At 38.4% G+C, this 23894-nt stretch overlaps 1 protein-coding gene across 4 annotated transcripts in view; it reads right to left on the reverse strand.

Moving 5' to 3' along the window:
- The window catches only part of DGKI (diacylglycerol kinase iota), a 200668-nt gene that overhangs the window by 51539 nt on the left and 125235 nt on the right, over positions 1-23894 (reverse strand). For all 4 annotated transcript variants that reach the window (XM_058023130.1, XM_058023133.1, XM_058023132.1 and 1 more), the window contains 4 exons: positions 14715-14815; positions 5370-5449; positions 3482-3526; positions 410-479 (listed from right to left, as the gene is read on the reverse strand). In XM_058023130.1, the coding sequence (XP_057879113.1) occupies positions 410-479; positions 3482-3526; positions 5370-5449; positions 14715-14815 (296 nt within the window). The remainder of the gene's footprint in view (positions 1-409; positions 480-3481; positions 3527-5369; positions 5450-14714; positions 14816-23894) is intronic.

The raw sequence follows: 23894 nt of genomic DNA on the forward strand, positions 1-23894 counted from the left end.
CTAGCGCCTAAAGACTACAGCACCTGCAGAGAAACCAGGGTGAAGAGCTCAGCCTTACACCAAGCAGTGAATTGCCACAACTGGCTGCACTCTGAGCTCTGGCAGTGCATGCAGTTAAGTCTGCTCATCACAGCAGAGGCACTGATAAACCAAGCTTCTAACCTGCCTCAGGGACAAGGAAAAGGCTAACCTGCCTCTCTGTGGCAAGAAAAAGCTACAGCAGATATTTTGATTGTTAGATGAAGGGCCTGTTTAATTTTTTAGAGGGAAGTGGGAGACTCAGCTCCTTTTTTACCTGCTCAGTGTAACAAGAAGGAACTCCTCTCTAGTATTACACTCAGAACTATCCTCCATAAGCTCATCAGAAGCAGGCAGCATGCTGGGCACAGCAGAAGGGAGATGCACTTACCATCTAGGAAGCACCATCTAGGAGAGAGCCTCTGAACAGAAAGTACTCTGGGGAAAGAGCTTTCCTGGTCCTGGATAGGGCATGAAAATCATGTTATTAAAGAAAACCCAGCAAACTGTTTCTTCTCTAAAAAGGACTATTTTCTGGACTTTGATTTTTTAATTTTGCTTTACTGACATTGCACAATGTGCAAAATCCATATAACCCAGGAACAAAATGAAATTATTGGGGAGGAATTAAGGTCTTCTTCCTGACCTGTACTTATCAAAGACTCAAACAGGCTACCCCATGTCTTTTTAGCTCATACTGGAGAGGCAAAAGGGATCTAAGAGAGCAGAGGATGATCATGGCTCTGCTCCATGCTGCCAGTGAATAGTCAGCCAGCTTCCTAAATCTGCTGCATATAACATTTAAACACAAACATACCTGCACAGGGCAAAACAGAGTAGCATAGATTTTTGGCACACACAGTTTGTATAGACACAGATTCTATCCTTATTCACATCTTAAGCAGTACAATCAGCACATCTGTAAATGCTGTAAATTCAGGTACATGTTGGCTCAAGATTTAAACTTTACTCCTCTTTCAGACAACAGAGCAGAATATCAAGTCACATGGCAGGAAAAGAAAAAAGTAAAAGCAATAGGAAGGATTTTACTTGATCCCATAAACCTTATTCTCATGTATAACTTATGATATTCAGCCTCTGTGCATCACAGAGATGGAGACAATGGCAGCAAAACATCCCATTGGGTGAACTCTAACTGTACATAAGGAGGAAATAACGCATCTCAGGGATTCAATAGAAACAAATTTAAAATACAGCTTTGTCTAATACAGGTGAGCAGACTTGTGGGATTTTAGGTTTGATTGTATTGCTACTGGAGTGTTTGTCAGAAAATCAAGGATCTCTGAAACCCACTAGGCTTGCTGACACGATTGTATCTACATGCACAAAGCTTTATATTTAGTCCACCCTGTGAGGAATGGAGGGGACTGCAACACAAAGGAGAAAAGGAAGAAAACATCCAATAGTGTGTACTAAAATGCAGTTTATAAAAAGATGAGAAACGAGTAAAATTCATATAGTACAAAATGCTGAGAAAATGAAGATAGGAATACTGCTGGTAAATGTCAACTTGAGTCACAAATTGCACATTCTGACATACACCCTCTAAGACTTCATTGCAGTTTCACTACAGAACTAACTTGCACAGTTTCAGGCCCATGAGAATGATATTTTGTGAGCATTAAACTCATTAGAGAAACAAAACAGAATGAGAAAACACTCCAGTATATTTTTTCTCATTTGCACTTTGGTTTGCTAATATTTCTGCTGACTGCCTATGTTTTGAACTGCAGAGGAATCACACAAGAAAATTGTATTTACGAGATTTAAAAGTACCCATGGCACTTTATCAGTAAGGTATAAAGACTGCTCAATCAGCTCAAGCACCCTATTCATGTCTGTTATCCCCCTCTTTTTCCCATTTCTGTAAAATGTAGAGGGATACCAACAAATGTGGAACAAACCTCAAATTAACCTAATGAGACAATTTGCAGAAATGAACTACTGAGGGAAAAAAAAAAAAGAATACTAGACAAACAAGTACTGAAGACAAAACAGAGAGAGGGTGCATTTAAAATGTAGCATCATAAAAAATGAATGGTATGTTAGGGATTTCACACTGCTGTGCACTAGAGAAGATGGGTAGGCATCTAATTTATATACTGCTGTAACAGCAGAGGTTAGAGCCAAGTATGGAGCTGATTTCTGACATTTCATACTCTCTTGTACATCTCCCCATACACACAGATTTTGCTCTTCATTTTACCTCAGGCAGTTTCCTACACATGGAGCAGTCAGCAGCCACTTAGGTTAATTCATAATGAGTGGAACAGAATCATACATGCTGGTTTATTAGTCAATTTGCTAGACACTAACACTGTTCTTAAACCCAGTTCCAGGGCAATGACTGATGGCAATGTCAAGAATATGAAGTTAGCATTGGATAGGGAAACAAAGAAACAAACTATCAACTGATATAAAGAAGGCAAGTCCAGGAAAACATGCCAAATTGCATTTTCTTATAGTGTCTGCAGTCACTACAGCATCTACAGGCATTCTTGTGAAACTGGAATTTTTTTCTGCATTCCCCAAGTAATCATTAACCCCAAAAAATTATCTGCAATTTCACCACAATTGGTTCCTGTAGTTTGGCTCTCTGTATGCTTCAGCGAACTCATTCCTGCTGATCCAGCAAGACTTGCATTGTTATTTCTAGGAAGATGCTATCAGTACCATGCAAACTTGCCCTGTGATTCTAAGCACTGTGTCAACTGACCATGGTCTGTACCAAATCTCCATGCTAATATCAGATCAGTTCAGGAGTCAGTAGAGTTAGTCTCACTCAGTTTACTTCCACTTCAAGCACTCTACAATGAATTATTTTACTGAAAGAAATACACATTCTTGAATGATACTTCCAACTGAAAAGACAAGTTCTGTACTGCATAAAATGTAGAATAAAGTTGTAAAACACAAAGAGACCAATTTTAAGAACTATCCACCTAAACTAAAAGCTATTTATCTCATGTAGAAAACACACATGTGCTTAGGATGGACTAAAATATTACCCTGAAGATTATGTAAAGTGAAGGTAGATGGCTGTCCTGTACAGAATTATTAAGAAGCTGGGCCTGCTAAAACACCTTTTTTCCCCTCATTGATTGACTTCATTACAACAGCTATGAAATACAACATGTCATTGTTCAGTTTCTCAGACAGAGAAAAAATTTTGCTTTTGTCATTTGTTCTAGAGGAAACATTTTCTTATTCACTTCAATGTGGAAAATACTGCTATTGCAATATCACAAGCATCAGCAAGCTGTGCTAATTATAAAGGTGATTCCATAAAACTTGTCCAGGAGAAAGCAGAACTTGCTTCCAATATTTAAGGGTAAATCAGATAATTAGAAATTCATCTAACATACAGGTTCAAATACAAAGAGCGTCATTCCCATTTTTAAGCCTCTTTCTTTTCTGATACTAAAAGGAAAGCTTATCTTACCTGGTAATGAACTCTTTGTGTAGTAGAAGTTACTGACTGTAGGTCCTAGCAGGAGAATGAAAGACAGGGCAGTGATGAAAAAGATTAAAGCAACAACAAGAGCTGTTTGTAGCTCTACTATCTGAAGTGGTTGGGTGAAAACAAATCATTTGGCAAATATTTTGCACTGTTTGTAAGCATATGAAACAAATGCCACAGAAAAGCTAAGGAAAGCTCACTCAAAGTTTAGATTTGTATGTATTTGGCCCAAAAAACTAGCTTCAAAAAGAGATGACACTAATGTATCTTATCATGTTAAAAAAAACTATTTGTTCCAAGAGAACTATCTAAATTTACAATATCAGCACCAAAATTAATGAAAATATGTCATAAATCTTTAAGACACTTTTGCAAATATTTCTGAGTGATTAATGCACTTAAGAAAATCACTGACAGTTCTCTCTATTTTAAGACAACCTCACTCCAAGAAGGTCATACCAGAATGGTCCTGACATTTAACAGGGTTCAGGCATCTAATTTATTTTAACAGAGATTTTGTCAAATAGTTATAGCACATGACATAGTCTACTAAAGAGCGTGGCCTGCAGAATATTGCCCTGCAGCAGCATGGAAACTGGCAGAGCTCAGCAAACCTTGGCATCTCTACTCCCAGCAAATGGGACTGAGCCAAATCAAGCACACATGCAAAAATTAGTACAAACCCTGCAAAAGGTTGGAGAAACACAATTCCTCCATAATCACTATGGGTAAGTAAGTCAACCAAAATATCTAACTGTGCTTCCTTCAGGGGTTGTACTTAAGACTGCCTGGACTCAGTGTGAGATCACATTTCTAATCTAATCTATTGAGATCATCATCATAAGTATTTCACTGTAATTTCCTGTACTGGATACTTCAAATATGCACCACCTTACAATATGGATTTATGTCTGATAATAATAGTCACACTCCAGGTCTGACTGTCCAAAAATGCATTTGATAAAGGGAATCCTGGCTGAAATACAAAGAAGTGAAAGCCTCAAGTGAGACACTAAGTTTCATATTCAGATTGCAAGTGTGGAGTTCCAAAATCTATTGGAAATTAATGGCTCCCAAGGAGTTCAATGGAAGGGATGAGCTTCATAGTCCTATGTATATTAGACCAACAATTTATAAAGTCTTGTAAATGTTCATATATAAATTGTTTATAAATGTAATGTCATCAGACTCGTAAATGTTTTTAAAAGCTATCACTAAGAGATTGAAAAAGTCAGAGACAATACAATAATGAAAACCCATTAGTTTTATCATTAAAGGGGTTCACACTTAAAATTATTAGGGTAATGAGGCATTTGGAGTCTGCATTTCCCAGGGTGTATTGTAGAATGAACTCTCATGAGGCAAGGTGCTCAAGAATAAGAACAAAACCATTGTTAGTTGCATGAACACCCATTTCTGTGTCTTTGAAAATATCTAGTTGATATTTGCTGTGCTTAGTGGTGTCTCATATTACTCCATGATTAGAGAACAACATTTGCATAATTAGACCCACTCAAATGCCACAGTGTTTATCCTTGCATAACACACTTTCTAATCCATAATTTATATATTTTCAACAAGGTATATGGAAAGTCCTTGTATTCCATTATAAATCAAGGAGAAGTAAACACACCCATCCACTTCAATTCTGTTATTTAAAAGGAATCAGTATGATTTTTAATTTCCCGTTTAGGGAATATTTTTCAGTACTTTTATTATCATATCTTAATTCTAGATTTTTTGTTTCAATGATAGGTAAATTGTAATACTCTTGATACATGGTTGTTGCAATTATTAGATCCCCGCACTCAGAATGGGAAGAAGCATAAAACGGGTTTGTGAATGATACCTGAATTCACAAAGGCCTCACCTCTTGCAGGCGGTCAATGTACATACGACAAGTCTCCAAGTCACAGTCTCCTCGTACAACTATGATCCCTAGGGGAATGGCTGAAAGAATCAGAAACAAAGATAAACCTCTTTAACTCAAGTCTCTTGAACTGTAACAGACTTGCAATGGTTTCCAACATTGTTTTTTTTCACACCCTCATGAAAGTTTTCTGCTATCTAAACCTTAACATTTATGTAAAAGCAAGAGCATATTAATCATCATCACTTTCACCCACTTTTAATTATCAGATATTTCATTTTCAACCATCTTTCATGGTTTCATGAAAGAAGCTAAAACATATTCAGTTAAATTGAGTACTTCATTTTCACATCTGAACATCAAATATTATCTGTAAAACAAAGGAACATATCCCAGAACAAGAGTTTTGGGGGGCACCCTTGTATCTTGAAATAAGAGTGATATTTCATTCTCAGAACTCAAAGTCTACAGGTTTAAAGCAGTGGAAATCACAGGCTGATATCAGGGAAAACTATCCAATACCAGCTTATTTTTATCTAAGGCTGCTTTTAAACCAAAACAGATATTATTCCATCTACACAGAATGGACACATTTCCATATTTAGTCAGACAGAAAAAAAAAAGATAACTTGTGAAAATGCAGAATAACCTTTCAGGTTAGGGCAAAATTTTTATTAACAGGAGATTGAGGTTTTCACATTCATTCTGTTCTTGCTACCAAAGAGTCCAAAACAAAATCACAAAAAGAAAAATAAATTATAAAGAATACAATAAAAGAGAAAAAGGTGAGTCCACAATAAAGAGAGCTGCCTACTAAGATCTCATTAAATAAAAAGAAAACAAGTGAACACTCTTGAGTATCTGATTTTGTAAAAGTGAATCACTGAATTAAGTTCTTTTTCTCTCCCTGAAGGGTCTTTAATCAATTAATGGCCAAAAAATTTATTGGAGCAGCAGGAAAGATATTTAAATTCTCACATGAAATATTCCAGAAGCAGAACAGAATATCAACTCATAAACAATTTGGATAACTGGATAATGAGCAGCAACATAAAATCACCAAGGTTTCTGAGATAAACAGAAAACACAACTGTGCTGCAAACCTTCCTGCTGTTGAAGAGAAGTTGATTAAGTGGGAGAAACGTATTTAAATACTTAAAAATTCTTCATTCTGATAAGAGAACAAGACAGTGCTAAGATATTGGGGAAGAGAGCTCCTATTTTTCTGGTCCACCAAATCCTGAAGCACAAAGAGGAGCTCAGTCGTTTCCAAGGAGAAGAGCTGGGGAGCTCCTGCTGCAGTCAAGGTCACTGTGGACCTCAGAGGCCAGCACAGGGCTCAGCAATGCTGCTAGAATTGTGTTTGGAAAGCAAATTGAACAGCAGAAGACCCAGGAAAATGGGAGGCAGGGAAAAAAATGCTGGAGTGAGAACAAGAACATAAAGAAGGAATAGGTGGGAAGGAAGAGGTTACACATCTCCTGAAACGACACTGACATCCAATAGTGATGCCAGTCCCCTGCACATTTTCAGACGGGCCAGGTGGAAACAGTGGTCATGGAGACCTCCAAGATTCTTTCAGTGCAGAACAGAGACTGAGACACAAGCAAGTGGAAGGAGGGTCAGAAGCAGGGCTTGCTTCAAACACTCCAATGCTCTGGGCTACAGACTGATTCTCTTTGCTTAGTGTTTATTATTGCTTAACCTGTTTTGGCAGCAGCCCCTCAAGCTCTTTGCAGAGACTTCTTAATGGCTATCTAGATTCAATTGAACAGATCCCTTTGCAGCCCTTACTGAGAGAAGTGTTTGTTAAATTCATTTATAGCACTAAAAACTGAATTGTAGCAGACATGGCTACACCTCCAACAGCTACAGAGCACTAGGGAGTTACAGCACTGGCTCGCAGACTGTCGCCACAGATTTTTTTCTCTCTCCTCTACACTTAATGGAGACTAAAGCTTTGACCTGACAAAACAACACAGATAACAGAATTGGAATCCTTAACTATCACCACTCCCGACAGACCAAAAGAGGAGGACCTTAAAACAACTGTAATTCTGAAGAAATCCACCAAAGTATCTAAAAAAGAAAAAACTATCATGCAGTAGATATTAGTGGTGATACTTAATGAATCTCATCTAATGATTGATGAAGTAGGGATTCACAGCTTTACTTAAATTATATGATACTGGTTCTTAGTGGACAAAGAACAGTTCAGAAACTCTGGGCTGTGAGACTTCATCCTTAAAAAGAAAAGTGCTGCCTTAACTGTTTGGAAATCGTGAATTAGCATGATCTATGGCACTTGGGGTCAGTAGCTAGCTAAGGTGTAATGTGTGAGGTAGGTCTCAAGTGGTTCCATTCCATGCGGTTCATGGCCTTTGAAAAGCCTTTAAAGTTATTACTGGATAACAGTAAAGTATATGCTAAAATGTTGCTTCCCAATTTATGTTGTTGTTGTTGTTCATTTGTTGCTTGGTTGGCTCCTTTTGCAAAACCCATTTGGCTTTCAGCAAGGAAAATGTTCACAGCCCTGATTTTTATCATAAACCACAATAAGCAATCAAAATGCACCACACAGCCAAGACTTACAAAGTGCCTCACAATGGTTGCTGTCCTAAAACAAAAGCAAATGCTTAGTGGTTGATAATGGGATAGAAACTCTGGGGCTGCTGCTCATTGTACAAATAGTGCAATAGCACGCAATAGAAGCAAAAGGAGTTAATTTACGATAAATCAATTAAAGGCCAAGTCAACATGCAGAGCAGACAGTAATACTGTGGGCACTTTCATCCAGGACTAAAGGATCCTCTCTGCATTTGCTGTGTGGATGAGGATGTGGACAGTACAAATCCCTGTGGGGCACAGGGATTACTGGATATGCCAGGAGAGAGGTGGGAGGGCAAACACATCAAAAGGACAGGCACTACAAAACCACTTTCCATGTACACACACACTGTCCACTCCTGTGAATATGTGGATAAACCCACCCACGTGACTGTGCCAAAAATAAGGAATAGTCTCAGATCATGAGCCAAGCCACAGCATTCAAGTACCAGATATTTTTCTCTGGAGGCGCCTGCTCTTCTGGCCACTTGCATCCATCTCCCAGTTCCTTTGTGCCCCCTGAATGATGAAAAGGGACTTTGTCCAGGCAGCTGTAATGAGCAGCAGTGCAAGAAGCCCAGGAAATGAGACAGGCAGGCAGTTGCTTTATGATCTGAACCAGCACTGCAGAAAGGCTTTTGTTCCTAGCAACACTAACCAAAACCAAGGATCAGCAGGAGGAGGGTTGGGCAGATGCAGCAGTATGGCCAGCCTGGTGTTCTAATTAACTGCAAGATTAGGAGTGATTTCCTAAGTCCTCATGAAATTAGCTATGGAATTTGTAAGCAACAAACAAATCTTCCACCTATTAAGTCCCCATTATGCTGAATACCAAGAGCTAGTGAACTCTTTAATAGTATTGAGGACACAAATGAAGGAAGCCCAAACATACTTATATATATTATAAAATTCAATTAACTTACCTGTTTATTGTTATGAAAGGATTCAATTTGTGATCTTAATACCATGATTACCCACTCAAATCCCAAACAAAACAGCCTTGAGACAGAATATTATAGTAGATGTGAATGCCAGGAAAACTCATTCTGATTCTGATACCTCAGGGGGCTGGGGAGATTAGACATTGGACTGTAAATGTTTAATGTAACAAATAAAGGATCCTCACTACTGAATTTGTCATAAGAATGCCATTTTCCTGAAGGGCTTCCTGATATTAAGATATTAAGAATATGATATTATGAATATGAAGAACCAAGCAAATAGAGAATTATAAAATATTCAGACTTTTATATTAAGAGGTTTGGCTTTCACAGTTTGGTTTTAATAAAACTGAGTTTGTACAAAAGGACTTTCTTACCACACAAATCTAAGCCATGTGTCTCTTCAGATCCCTTCTGCTTATTATACTGAGAAAACCCAATTCTCTCTAGGTTCATTGGCTACCAGTTTTTTTTAGCCCACTTGCAAAATCCTCACATATAAGGCGGTAAAACACACACAGTGAAGATTATCAGATTAAACCAGACCATGTTTGAAAAGGCAGTCATTCCCTCTAGTCTCTCAGTGATTTTTCCAATATCCTGCCAAAAGGGAAGAAGCTGCCCAAGTCAAAGGAGGAGAGAACCTGTGCCAAACACCACACAGAAAGAAACAGATTATAGAAAAAAAATCTGAAGAGCTGGGAATTGAAGCTGGCTGGGAATGGATATTGGAAGTAAGAGCTGACAGCAGAGATCTGGATAAACAACAAATAAGTATTTAGGGTAAAGAAAAAGAGCAGGAACCTGTGCTATGAGGTCTGCAGAGACAGACTAAGGCAGGAAGGATGTGTGTGGGATGAGTTATCCAAAGGGGACAACCAGGACTGAAAAAGTGAGAGGAAATCAAATCAGAAAAGAACTAAGGAAACATGCAAGTAGATTATGAACAGAAGAACCTCACAGAAAAGCCTCCATGAGAAAGACAAACTACAGTGTGATTTCCTGGAAACTTAATATTCTTGCTTCTCTCCACTTCTCTAAGGTAAATATAAATATATTTTTAATAAATTTATAAATTTTATATAGATACAAAGTTTATAAATATAAATGCCTATCTCTTCTGGTTTAAAGAAAATTACAAACTTAACACACAACAATTTCCCACTAGCTCAAAAGGCAGAGGACTGTACTGAATATGCCCTGTGAGGTGTCAAGACAAGGTAGATTTAGATTAGATATTAGGAAGAAATTCTCTACAATGAGAGTAGCAAGACACTGGAGTGGGTAGCCCAGATAAGTGGAAGATGTCCACATTCCTGGGAGAGTTCAAGGGCAGGGTCTGTGAGCAGCCTGCTCTAGTGGAAGAGGTCCCTGCCCATGACAGTGAGTTGGAACTAGATGATTTTTAAAAATCCCTTCCCACTAAAATCATTCTATGCCTCTATAACCCCATTATATGAAATTTCAATGGCTTGGGTATACTCCTTCCCCCAACCTCAGAGAACAGCAATTTCCAATATTTAACTCACTACTGCCTTCTAATCCTCTTGTTTTCACTTTGCTGGGAGGCTTTAAGCAATCCATTCAACCCCTCTCAGGTTCAGATCTTATGAAATCACTGTAATGAAGAAATATCTAAATTAGCTAATGTGTGCACAACACATATTGACAAAAGAAAGTTGTTAGAGCAAGGCACTGACCTCTAAGCAGACTGAAGGCAATATTTTCTTTTATGGAGCTTCTACCACGTGCCCAAAGAGATCTACTGACAAATAAATGCCCATTGGTGCATCCTTTACAGGATGAAAGAGAAGGTTTGTATCTGCACAACCTGCCTTGTCTAAATCCATCCAGCTCAAAATTGCTTCCCAATATAAGCACATTTCCTTCGTGGCTCATCAGGAAGTCTTCTGCTCCCTGCTGACTTTTATATTACATATTCAGGATATAAATACCAAGTCCTGAGTGTTGGCCCTTTCTTATTTAGCTAGCTGCTCAAAAATCACATGAGCTGGTCTCCAAATAGCTTCACCTGTGATATCCCTACGTTTTAAAGAGCCAGAATGCCTTTGATAGATCAAGGCTTCTAAGTGCATTTCTGGTATGAGGAAGCTACAGTATCACTGTACATGTACACATCACAAAGACTCACAAGCTTGTCACTCTGTGTACCCCCGTGTATCTGATAAGAGCTCCTAGGATGACCCCAAAATCCTCAGGTAACCCACAGATATTAGAGGCACACATATTATAGACATTTAGCTACAGATAATCAAAGAGAAAAGAATTCAAGGTTAAGCTCCCATCATGTTACAGCATCATGCTCACACACAGAGCAAGGAGGCTGCACTGAAAAGGATTGTTAGGTTACAGTCCAATTGTTAAACACATGGAACTAAATTTTCTTTTAACATTTCTCTTGAGTTTCTAGTGTGCCATTTTATTCTAGAGGACATAAGGAGCAGCTGGGTCTGTGTAAAAGAAAGTATGGGAAACCCAGAGCTGACACAAGGCTGAGAGTTATTTCTAATACTGTCATCACTGCAACTGGGTATGATTCCTCCTTAATCTTAGTGGTACTGAGGAAGATAAAATTATTCTCCATGGCTAGGGCACACACAACAAGCTAAGGGCAGTAAGGGTTAACATACCCTATTAAAAAACCCCACAACTGTTCAGTAACTGCTTATGGTGGGTTATTTCACTGATATATTTTTACGGTGCAAATCTGAAATGGTGTTGCTAGGAAGAACTAAGAAGCACAGAAGATCACTAGGTGACTAGCTTATGTTTGCTTTGTTTGTTGCCTTTTTTTTAAACCAAATTGGTTTCCACATATGCCTCCATTGTCAGGAAATTGTTAGTTATATTGGAAAGGAGAAAATACAGTGTCACACAGAAAGATTTTGCTGTCTTAAAAATAACTCAATTGTTCACCCACAGTGCTGCTTTGGATCACACTTTACTGCTATAACAGGAAGCCAGAGAGATACTGCGCACAAGATAAGCAGGCAGCAGAGGCAGAAATAAATTCTGTCCACCTAGAGACATCAGTCCACCTCACTTCTTGAGTGAGATAATCTTAGTTGTGGTCATTGTAATGTACAACTCTCACATTGGCCAGAGATGGTGAAGCTTGTGACTTCGGTGGCAAGTGCTTAGGACATGAATAAGGAGGTGTTAGAAAAGACAACTACATTTGCAGTGAAGAATATTAAAACATAACTAAAATGCCAACATATATCCCTTTCTTAAAATGCTGCATCAAAGCATTCATCCCTCCTCACTGAAGGATCAATAAGCACCCTCTGTACCATCATTAATCATCCCCCACACAATACTGAGATGCTGACAGGAGAAAAGGAGCAGCAAGGGGAGGGAAGAAAGGGACAATTCAGAAACAGCATCTGGGTTAAATGCCAGCTGCATTGACAAGAAAAGTAGAAAACAACAGAAGGAGAATGAGCTAAGGACAGTCATGCCCTTCAAAGGACAAAATGACATTCTTTAATTGTTCTGGAGGCTTTCAAAATGAAGTGTCTACCTCCAGCAGAGTGAAGATTAATCTTCATGGAACATTTTGTATCATGAGCTCCTCTATGTCAGAAGACAATCTTAGGTGAAATAATTGATAGATTCAAATCAGTATTACAAGTAAGCAAGGGGAATTAATGTATTCACTGTGAGTTAAAATGATCCAGATTATTACAGTGAGGTTAGAGCTCTCAAAAATGTATTATGGAGACATGTAACAGGCAAAAACCATAATAGGTTCTTTGCTATTTTTCCTTAAGGGACAACTCCTTATTAACTGGCTTCCTTTTCCTGTTCAGACTGCTGTGAGATTGTACTTGGTTCTCAAACTATTTAGGGAGGTTGAACTGTTTTAATCCTTGTGGATGAAAAATGGATATTAAGTACAGCATTCTGGATTCAGTTGTAAGTATTCTGCCAAAGCCTGAGCAAGTACATAAACTTGGTCTTCTGCAAGCATCTAGGGAGACATTCATACTGCAAAGACTAAGGTGAAGTATCTTTTCTTCTGGTGTCTTTTAGGATAATGGGGATATTTGCTCTCTCACATTCTTAAAGTAAGTAACAACAGTAATGCACAAGCATTACTGGGACAGTTAAAAGAGGAGTAGTAGGAAAAACAACTAAATGAAAAGTATCTGGGGAGAATAGTCCAATTCAACTATGTTACATTATCATGGTGGGCATGCATTGACTTAAAATATTCAAAAGGGTTTCATTACAATTGACCCACCAATGTCCAAAAGCAATCATTTTAAGTCTTAATGAACAAACATCTCTTTTTTGAATGATAACCTCTTAAGCACACTCCTACTAAGTGATCAAATCCATATGAATTACAAAACCAGGATGTTAGATCAGTTGCTGGCATTTTCTTATAATGTTATCATTATGAATTTTGGCAGGTGGCAAATAACAAATACACCTCTACCCCTGCAGTGACAATAGTGTAAGAAGTTGTATGTTTTGTGTCAGAACATGTAATGGCTCCTAAGGACAAAGGAGTGTCCTAACTACAGACACAGAAAATTTGCATCCATACTAAGGATGGATGAGAATAAACCCTCAAATGAGCCAAGTTGTTTCTGACAATGTTGGGGAGTTGTGTACAGTGTGGCCTGAAATCTACTCAATGTCAAACTCTCAATTTAAACATGAAGTAAGTTCTGCTCCAGTGAGGAATAATCCTGATCCTGTTAAAATTCTTCTCAGTCCAGTGAAGGCTTTGATTGCTTTAAATATGACCAAATTCCACAAACTTCAGTTAAGGCTGTCAAGACCTATGTTAAAATTTAAGCTATTTCAATTCTTTTGGTGTAAGGAGAGACGGTAAATTGAGGAGGGGTGGGACTGGAAGAGTGAAATGGAAACAGTTCAACTATCTTCTAACAATAAGATAAGCAAACCAATTAAAAGGATTGTCATCCTGTAATTACCAAAGCACTCTGTATTGCAGAGGGAACTGAAGCTCTGTTGCACAACAAACACTCATGGTTGTAATTTAATATGAATAATGAGCCAGATGCATAACAAGACTATTAAATTGTTATCACAAGAAGCCCTGTCCCTCATTGATTAATGACTCTGTGTGTCACCAAGGAAAGGAATTCCATTTTAAAGTTCAGAATGTCATCATCATTGTTGCCAAAGCAACCACTGTCTGCTTTTGACTTACCCCTAAACACAGCAATTAAACCATTACATGAGGAAACAAAACAGCGATTATTCTCTGAAATGGAAAACTGAAGGCTGGTAAAGAATAAGGGTGTGGGGAACCCAGATTTGTTCCCCAAGATAAATGTACCTGTGCAAGAATCATGTTCCAGGTCAGTGCACATTCTCAATATCAAATATATCATGCTCTCCCACTCAGCTTGAAATCTGATGCTAATCATAAAATCTGGTACAGTTTCATGTACTAGAAACCCAGCAGAACCAACAGAAAGACATTAATAAAAAAAACTCTGTGTACAAAACACTATTTTACAATAAATATAATAATAAGAAACATATTTAAATAAGAAAGCAGTGGAATATCTATACATGATCTCTATAGATGCTATTTATATAGAGAGAACACATTTGTACATATGCACATATAGATTGAGCATATTCTCGATATTACTCATCCAAAAGTGTGTGCTTGACTCTGTTTTTGGAGGTTTTCGTTGTTATTTTTGGGGTAGGGGTTGTTTTGGTCAAAGTAAGGTTTGTACAGAATGTTCTACCAAAAGCAGCCACAATCTGGCTTCTCCCAACTTACAAGCTTCCCGGAGCTTTTCCTTGTCGTAATGTAGCCCCTCGTACTCTTGTAAATTAATCCTGTTCACTCTGATCCGCAGGCGATCTGGGATGGAATGAGGACTGCAAGAAAACAAGAAAGCTTCTTAGACAGAATGTTCCCTGAAAGAGCAAAGGAAAACAGGATATGAAGGGATTTCAATCTTCTCTGAAAGAAGAAAATGCACAAGCCTCTTCAGAAGTGAGCCACGTCCCCACAGGCCTATGCCTGCATTTACAATTATGACTTTCTACTGCACAACAGCATAGACATTACACCTTAAATAATAACAAAGATCAAGAATCCTGTTGGTGTTTGTGTGACCTGAAACTGCAAAGGTTTCCTCTGAATTCTTTTACCCCTCTGTAGCTACCCCACTCTTCTCCAGTTTGACTTTGTGTAGATTCTTAGAGCCCCACCACAGCCAGTAGATAGATCTGCCAACTTGAATTTCAAGACACAGAAAGATGCTTCTTGGGAAGTATCTCAGGACAACCTCTGCCCACGAGAGCATCTACACCACATTACTGAAGGATCCTGATCCAGCATCTCAGGTCTGAGAAACAGTCAATAAAGATGTGGCTAAGAACCAGATTTCGAAAGTTCTGAGTCTAATACTCAGACCGAGGAGGACTTTTAAAAGCAAGTAGCAGTAGGGCAACCTCACTTTTACAGAATGTAGTTTGATTTAGATACCTCAGTATTTTTAGATACTGACCTATTGAAAGACTCAGTAGGTCAGTTTCTAGAAATTAGGTATTCATATACTTAACATGAAATGTCCATATAAATATGGATAGAAATTTGTCCAGAAAAGCTTTCTTTTTCATTTCACACTAGTTACTACCTTAATGTAACCTATTGTTTGATTTTTTTAAGTTTAGCTAGATGCTATCCAAATTCATTTAGCCACACTAGCATCTTCCACTTTTAAAGAGAAAGAGACAATCTGTGTTTATAACACACATAGCAAATGTCTGCCCCATAGGAACTCAGCCCTAGGTCAGTTAAAAGTAGATTACTCACTCTGTGATTTTAGTAAAAGACTGTCTATATTTTCTGTTTTAATCTTGTTAGCACCAGGACTCTGCCTACAGTAATATTGACTAACACACTCTGAATTTTCAAAGGCATAATGCTGCACACTCTCATAAATACACAGTTTGGCTTCTTTCTCAATTTTAAACTATTTGATTTATAGCATTTTCACTGCTAGTGAAGGACAAGGCACATCTCACAAATGTTACATGTGTTATCTCATTTCTAAACACCGGTTCAAATGTGAATTTTCTTTACTAATGTCATCAATTAATCAGTGGTAGACTTATGTTCTATCACAATGGGCCTCATTTCAAACTCATTATCACAATGAATAATCTGGATCTCATGAAAGCAGGAGAGGAAAACAGGATGATCTCATGCCAACATCTGCCAAACCTTGGCTAATTGCCTCCCTTCCAACCTGCCTGTTGGTGTCCAAACTCCATCACACACAGGATGGTGTTTGGACACCAAGGGGAGAGAAAGATAACACTGGCTTCTGTAGATATGCTCACTCACTACCTAATGCCATGTAAGGAAGAAAAACAAATGTTATTTCTTAGCTTGAAGCCAATGGCAACCTACTGCATGTGCAGTATCACCTTCTGAGTCAAATTAGTCCTTTCACCTGAAAAGAAGTGAGCAAGGTCTATTTCTTTGCTTGGAGCTGGAGGAAGAAAAGTATCTAAAATTAAGAAAATCTAGAATATATTTTTTTCTTCCAAAAACCACACATACACTCTCCAAAATTCTCTTTTCATTAGAAAATATTTAAGAAAATATTCCCATGCTTTTGAAAAAGTATAAAAGTATATAAAAAGTATCATTTTTTATATGTAGACACACTGTATATCTGACTCTTTCTGCAGGAGCAACAAGCACCCCATCTAAAGTGTGATGTATTTTCTGAGGAGAAATAGGAGCAGGTCCAGTGTAGGAGGGCAATCAGCTGGCAAGTACCAGAGTTTGGTATTCTGTTCTGCCCTCCTCTCACTCCATTTTTTTAAAGACATGCTAAAACCACTACATAAACAGGTTGTGTGCTAAAACATACAAATGGAGAGAAACAGAACTTGGCCTCTTGTCCATTTGAAAAGTTTAGTTATCTTAGTAAAAAAACTGTAACCTTGGAAACAGTAGCTTTCTATAGAAAATAAGCTATTACCAGAAATAACAACGCAAGGAATTCCTTTCTACAGGGTAGAGATTTATACCTTAGCGAGGTCCAGTCACAAGCAGCATATTCATAACACAAGTAAACATATACAGGCATACCTAAAAACATGTGTGTATTGACACATGCACAAAAGAGACATTTATTCAGTAACTGAAGCTTGATGGTTTTGTTCATCAGTTCTTTGCAAACACCCTTTGTTCTCTTATAATACTCACTGGCTGACACATTGTGTCACTAAATTTTATTACCTATTCAAAATAAATTTGATTCTAAAACTCACTACTTGAATATTCATTTCTTGTGCTATCAGACTAGCAGCAATTGACACCAGGGTATATTGTCCTCATCAGTCAAACTAATTAACTCATTCATTCACAGAACTCTATCTAATGGAGCTGAGCAAAATACTTCCAATATCAACACTACTGCAGTTTTCATGGACACTACATCATAATCCATATTATTATACAAATAGATCAATTTGTCTTTGTTCAGACATACTCAGTATATCCAGAAACCAGAAAGATTAAATACATAAGCAAGCCCATGTAAAAGCAAATAACAGGGTGATGGATGTCACTGAACAGAAACATTAGTACAGTATTAATAGAAATAGATGTCTCTAAACACTGTGTAAAACAACTTGCTTAACTGCAGCAAGAGGAAGAAAAGCTTTCCACATAAAGCAGAAATTTATAAATAAATTTGGGGAGATTGCTACACTTTAATTCAACCTAAATTACTTAAATTACTTACCTCTTAATTATTTTTTTACATGGTGTATTACATAGCCAACAAAAAGTACTTGAAAGTACAGATTAATGAAGTCTATTACCTCCTAAAGAATCTAATTAGAAACTCATTCCACAAACACATCAATCTACAGAACCAAATCCTAAATTTCATTTGCCTCATGAGGATGTAAATAAAGACTGAGGTCAAATAAAACATTCCGTTTGTTCATGTTTATTATTTATAATGATTTCATTTAAACACAAACCTAAATATGAATCTTACCCAAGATCTTTCATCTAGAAAACACACTTGGCTTTTGATGAAACTGTGAGTTCCTCACCCCTATTAATCATCCAGCAACAAGTGAGAGGATGCCAGACAGCTCACTTGGAGCACAGCTGGTTTTCCTAGGACACGTGCTCCTGCTTCCAGTCACCCAGGGAAGAGCACAGGCAGAGCAAGCTTGGGTCCTGCCCAAGCCTGGCACTCCTGCACAGCACACAGCTACACTTCTGCCACACCACCAGCTTGATTCAGCTGGGGAGACAGGCTTGTAAATTATAAATACCCCAAGCCCTATTTCAATTATTTATGAACCCAGTGAACCATTTCTTACACTTCATGTCTCCACAGAGAAAGGAATGATAAGAATAAACAGTCCAACAAGTCTACAGCATCCAGTGACAAATTTCTGATAGATCTCCAAGAACACAGCCCATACCACCTTACACACAAATTTTAACATGATTCAGTAAACAGAAAAGGAAATCTACTTCCCTCCATACAAAAAATACTTGAGTAAAAAAAAAAAAATCATTCTTGTAGGGGATGTTTGTAGTGACAATGAATGATTAATGAATTACCTGTCTCCTAGAGAAGAAATAAACATGAAAAATTAATTCAGTATTCAGCCATTTAGAGCAATTGGAAAGAGGAAAGCTGTAGCCAAAAGAGAAAAAGGAAATTCACCTTACTTTCAAGACTACATTGACAACTCATTCAGTCCCTTCTATGGAGGAACTTCAATGCTTCACAAAAGTTCCCGACTATTTTAAGGTAAAGCTCTTGCTAAACTCTTTACCTAAAAAAAAAAAAAAAAAACCAAAAAAAAAACCCACAAACCCTTGAAATTATAAACTCTACCGCATATTTTTTTCTTTCATTTGGGAATCTGAGCTAGATGAGCAGCCATGTCATAGGGTGTTGGGCCAAAGGACAGCTCCCTTGGTTAGAAGAAGCATTGGAAAGAAAAGATAAACCTCACAGATGGGCTAAGAATTTCATGACAGAACAAAATAGTACAATAGTAATAATAAATATGATGATAATAATAATAATAAGTGGGGGGTAGAGAGAGTGACAAACATGAGAGAAAAAAGAGATGCACAATACAACTGCTCACCACTCAGCATATCCCCAAACAGCAGTCAGACCCCTCCCAGGTAACTCCTCCAGTTTACACACTGGGCGTGACCTTCTCTGGTTTGAAACATCCCCTTGGCCAGTTTGTGTCAGCTTACCTGGCCTCACTCTCTCCCAGCACTGAGTGCAGCTCCTCAGCAGCAGAGTGTGAGACGCTGAAAATAGTGTTTACTTGGGATAAACACCACTTAGCAATAACCAAAACATTACTCTTGCCATGAATCAAAAAAACAGTTCTGTACAGCTATTAGGGGGAAAATCGGCCATGTCACAGCCAAAACCAGGACATAAGGGTTATCCCAGATAAGCCAGGTTAACCTGGCTAACCCTAGTGAGTTCTTTGGTACTTTCTTATCTCACAATTTCTTCAGCAAACACATTTGGCTTTGTAGAGCTACACCCACAAAGACACTTAAAGTACAGACACATTCTGAAGTTCCCAGGGGAATCCTGAAACTTGCTTTTCTTCTCCTGCATGCCAACTGTGCTTCTCTCACACATTACCCTTCCAAGCACAGCATGCTCTCCCATAAGTAATAATCCCTCTAAACAGAATTATAGATTTTTTTTGGGTTGAAAGGGACTTTAAAGATCACTTAGTTCCAACTCCCCTGCCATGGGCAGGGACGCCTTTCACAAGACCAGGTTGTTCAAAGCCTCATCCAACCTGGCCTTGAATACCTCCAGGGATAGGGCACCCACAACCTCTCTGGGCAACCTGTCCCAGCACCTCACTGTCAAGAATTCCTTCCCAATACCTAATCCAAACCTACTCTCTTTCATGTTGAAATTATTCCATTTTTCATCACATGCTCTTGTAAATGGTCCCTTCTCCACGTTTCTTGTAGGCTCCCTTCAGGTACTGGAAGGCCACAATTAGGTTACCCCAAAGCTCCTGTTCTCCAGGTTGAACAATCCCAATTCTTTCAGCCTTTCCTCATAGGAAAGGTGCCCAATCCTTCTAATTGCCCTGGGAGCCCTCTGCTGAGCTCACTCCAACAGGTGAACATCCTTGCCATGGTGGGGACCCGAAGCTGGATGCAGCACTAGAGGTGAGGTCTCACACAAGCAGAACAGAGGGGCAGAATCATCTCCCTGGACCTGCTGGCCATGCTGCTTCAGCTGCAGCCCAGTTTATGGCTGGCTTTCTGGGCTGCCAGGGAACAAGGACAGCTTCACATTCAGAAATCCACATGCTAAACAGAAAAAACTGATAAGAAATGAGGAGACTCAATTCCCTATAAATCATGTTTCAGAAAAAAAAAGAAGATATCTCTAAGCATTTTCATCCTTAACTCTGCATTTGGAGAGCAGTTCTCTTTCTATTACTTTCTCCCTTATACTTTGCCTCCTACTGTTCTTTATTAGACTCTCCTCTTATAAACAGTAACCATATTCAGCCTGAGAAGGTTGATTTTGTTTGGCATTTGAACCTCTAAAAGCAAAAATACTATTTTCTATTACTCTTTTTTTATTCACACAGGTTTTATACACATCCTCTGCTGCAGTCATTACCACAAACTCCACAAAGGAGTAGTATTTACCAATACAGTGGTATTTGTATTTTTATTTATGCAGATTTTGTAACTGAAAAAAAAATTACCCTACCCACAGTGTTTATTCCACTTGTAGAAGAAATGTAGGGGCTACACAAGTAAATATCTCATTTTTCAATGGTAATTTCCAGCATCAACCACACAAGACAAATGTACTCTCACATATGCATCTTCTCATCTCTGAACACCCAGCAGGAAAATGCAAGTTTTCACCTTCCTTTTAAAAGACCTTCAAAAATACAATGCTTGTATTTACTTACACACCTTGTATAAGCATTTGCAATGGATCACACTACAGTTCTACTGTCTCTGCAAAAAAAGACCACATGAGCCTAATAAATTGGCTGCCCTAAACTCCCATGCATCTCCTGCTGCAGAAATCCTGACATTTATCTAAGACAGGCTATAATCCATCACCAGGTCTCTGTAGGATCTGCCCTGCTGTTCAGTACTAACTGGAACTCAGTCGTCTTCTATGTTGTTCAACAAAAAACCACAAAGCAATATTTGAATCTCAAAGCCATCATAATCCAAATCATATTTCTGTGTTACCTCATGGGTTCCTATTTTAATTTGCCAGACACATTAATTGGCAGCCCCAGTGCAGCAGCATGCTTAATCTATTTTTATAGATTTTAAGATAGAGAACAACTTTGACTTTCAAATTAGTTTGGGGCTTGCATGTCTTTCTCTCCCTGCTTTACTCTGACAGCTGATATCAAATGGGACATTAAAATGAACTGCATCAAAACTTGGAGGTCATTTTCCAAGGGATATCCCTGAGCTTGGAAATAGTACTCATTCTCTTAGACACACAGCTCAAAGTTCTGTGTAAGAAATAAAGGTTACCTCAATTTTTTCTAGAGGCTGATTCAGATGCTGAATTGGTGAGGCAAGTTGGTTTCATTACTTTATGCTTGTCAGCAGAATACAGCAAACTGGACCCACAGAAAAGGCACACCAAACTGAAAATCTTTCCTTTCTCCAAAATAGTAATGAAGCACTTGGAGCTTTCTGAAATTTCATAGAATCACAGAATGGTTGAAGCTGAAAGAGATCTCTAGAGGTCATCTGGTGCAAGCCCCTGCTCAAGCAGGACCACCTAGAGCAGGCTGTCCAGGACCATGTCCAGGCAGGGTTTGATTATGACTAAAAATGAAGATTCTACAACCTTTCTTGGCAACCTGTGCCAGCGCTCTGTCAACCTTATGATAAAAAGCATTTTCTCCTCATGTTCAGAGGAAACCTCCTGTGCTGGATTGAAAATATCTCATCTCAGTTCTTTCCAGGAATGATGCCTGGCATTAAACCTCAGATGTGCCTGTTACCGTGGATGTTTGGGGAGCTGGCTGATGGCTGAACCAGGTCACCCATCACCAGACATGTCCTGCTCACCTTACTTGGCTACTGTGGAACTGTGCCCCATCAGTCATGCTGTCATCTGAGCTCCCTCTTCCCATTTGTCACTGGATTTTACTGCCCCATCTCTAAGCTGAATGACACAGGGTAATAACAAAAGGCTGTGGAACTTTTAGAATAGAAAAAAGCCAGATACTCACACAGTGAAGGAGTCAGGGGGAGCCGAGACTCTCCTCAGGTCAGCAGACTGCACTTTATGGATACTATAAGGCAGCAGGAAATGAGTGGCCAGGAGAAAAACAGCACACAGTGAGGACAGACAAGAAAAAAAGGTGAGACAGAGAGAGGAGTGGAAGAGAAGAAAGAAAGAGAAAGACGCACACAACATTTAAACAGAAACAAAAGGAATGTGTCACGTAAACGTTGAATGAAGGGCCATGCAGAGCTCTGAGCCCACACTAGGAAGCCAAGAGCAACTGAAGACATGCAAATGGAGAAAATCACTGCTATGTGGCACACAGGAGCTTTCTAAAGACACAAGTGAGGAGCAGTGAAAAGCCCAGAACATAACTATACAAGACAAGGGATCCCAGAACTTCTTCCACAGGCACTGAAAATTTTCAAAGCAACAAGACTTTGGAAGCAGGTCCAGAAATGCAAACAAACATCAAAGCTGAGATCCAGATGGATGGAATTGTCTCCAAGGGTTGACCAACTAATTACTGTTTAAGGAAAAAATACCCTTACTGGAGATTTTGTATCTACAATGACAAGTTGCTGTTTCCATTCCTCTTGCTCATACCTTAGGGAAACTTGCATTTTATTAATATTCACCTTTAGTGTTTATATTCACCCTTAGTATTTATATTCAAATGGTCCCTTTCTTTTTCTTGAATGCATCAAATATGTCTTATCTAGAAGATCTTTCCTCTTCTTTCTCTTCCATTATGCAGGGTGCTCTCCCTCAAGCCAAAGTAAAAGTCAGTGAGAGCAAAATTTTTCAATTCAGCAAGTGTTCATTAACTGAAACTTACTGGGGAATATACTATGCAGGAGTTTTTACTCAGAAAATTATTTCTGGAAAAGCTGAACCACAGTTTCTCTTCTTATTCTCCCTAATTTTGGGTATAGCTCTCAACAGCCACATTCTTGGCTCAGTCACAGAAAACAAGCTGTGTTGTCTCTTGCACATTCTACTGTGATCAATAGTGGAGAACGGGAATGAGAATTTAGCAACAAGTGTTTCAAAGAGAAAAAAAAAACCTAGAAAAAATATTATCAGGACAAAAAATACAGAAGCAGTGTAAAACTTCTTCAAGTCAAGTCTTTTTCTACTCACTCCCACTTTTTATATGGCAATAATATCAAAGCTGACAATAATAATAAATCTGCATTTCTGTGACCAAGATAATTTTCTAATTGCTTTCCTGGCAAGGAGCTCAAGAAGAGCTGTCTAGTAATTAAGGATAGCTCCAGACCCACTGACTTATCTCACACATCTAACATTTAAATGATAGTCATTAAAAAACCCTTCATCTATCATGTCCATCCCGTACAAGGCTCAGTGGGAGATTCCAACAGAACAAGGATTTATATCCTAGAGATCAAGTTAAGAAAAATAGATAAACATATTACAAATTTCTTCACTTGTGCAATACTACCAATCAGAATTATATTGAATGAACTTCTTACAATACTAATAATCTTCCTAGATTTTAGCTTTTACCAAGTCGTTTACTTTTTATCACAGTAAGAGAAGATTCAAGTGCTCTCTCCTTCCTTTTCAACACCTCAGAGTGAAGTACATATACAGATATATATAGAAATAGATGTAAATATCTACACACACAGTTTCTGATATGTGAAGCTGAG

The sequence above is a fragment of the Melospiza georgiana genome, chromosome 4 (genome assembly GCF_028018845.1).
Source record: "Melospiza georgiana isolate bMelGeo1 chromosome 4, bMelGeo1.pri, whole genome shotgun sequence".
NCBI classification, from domain to species: Eukaryota; Metazoa; Chordata; class Aves; order Passeriformes; family Passerellidae; genus Melospiza; species Melospiza georgiana.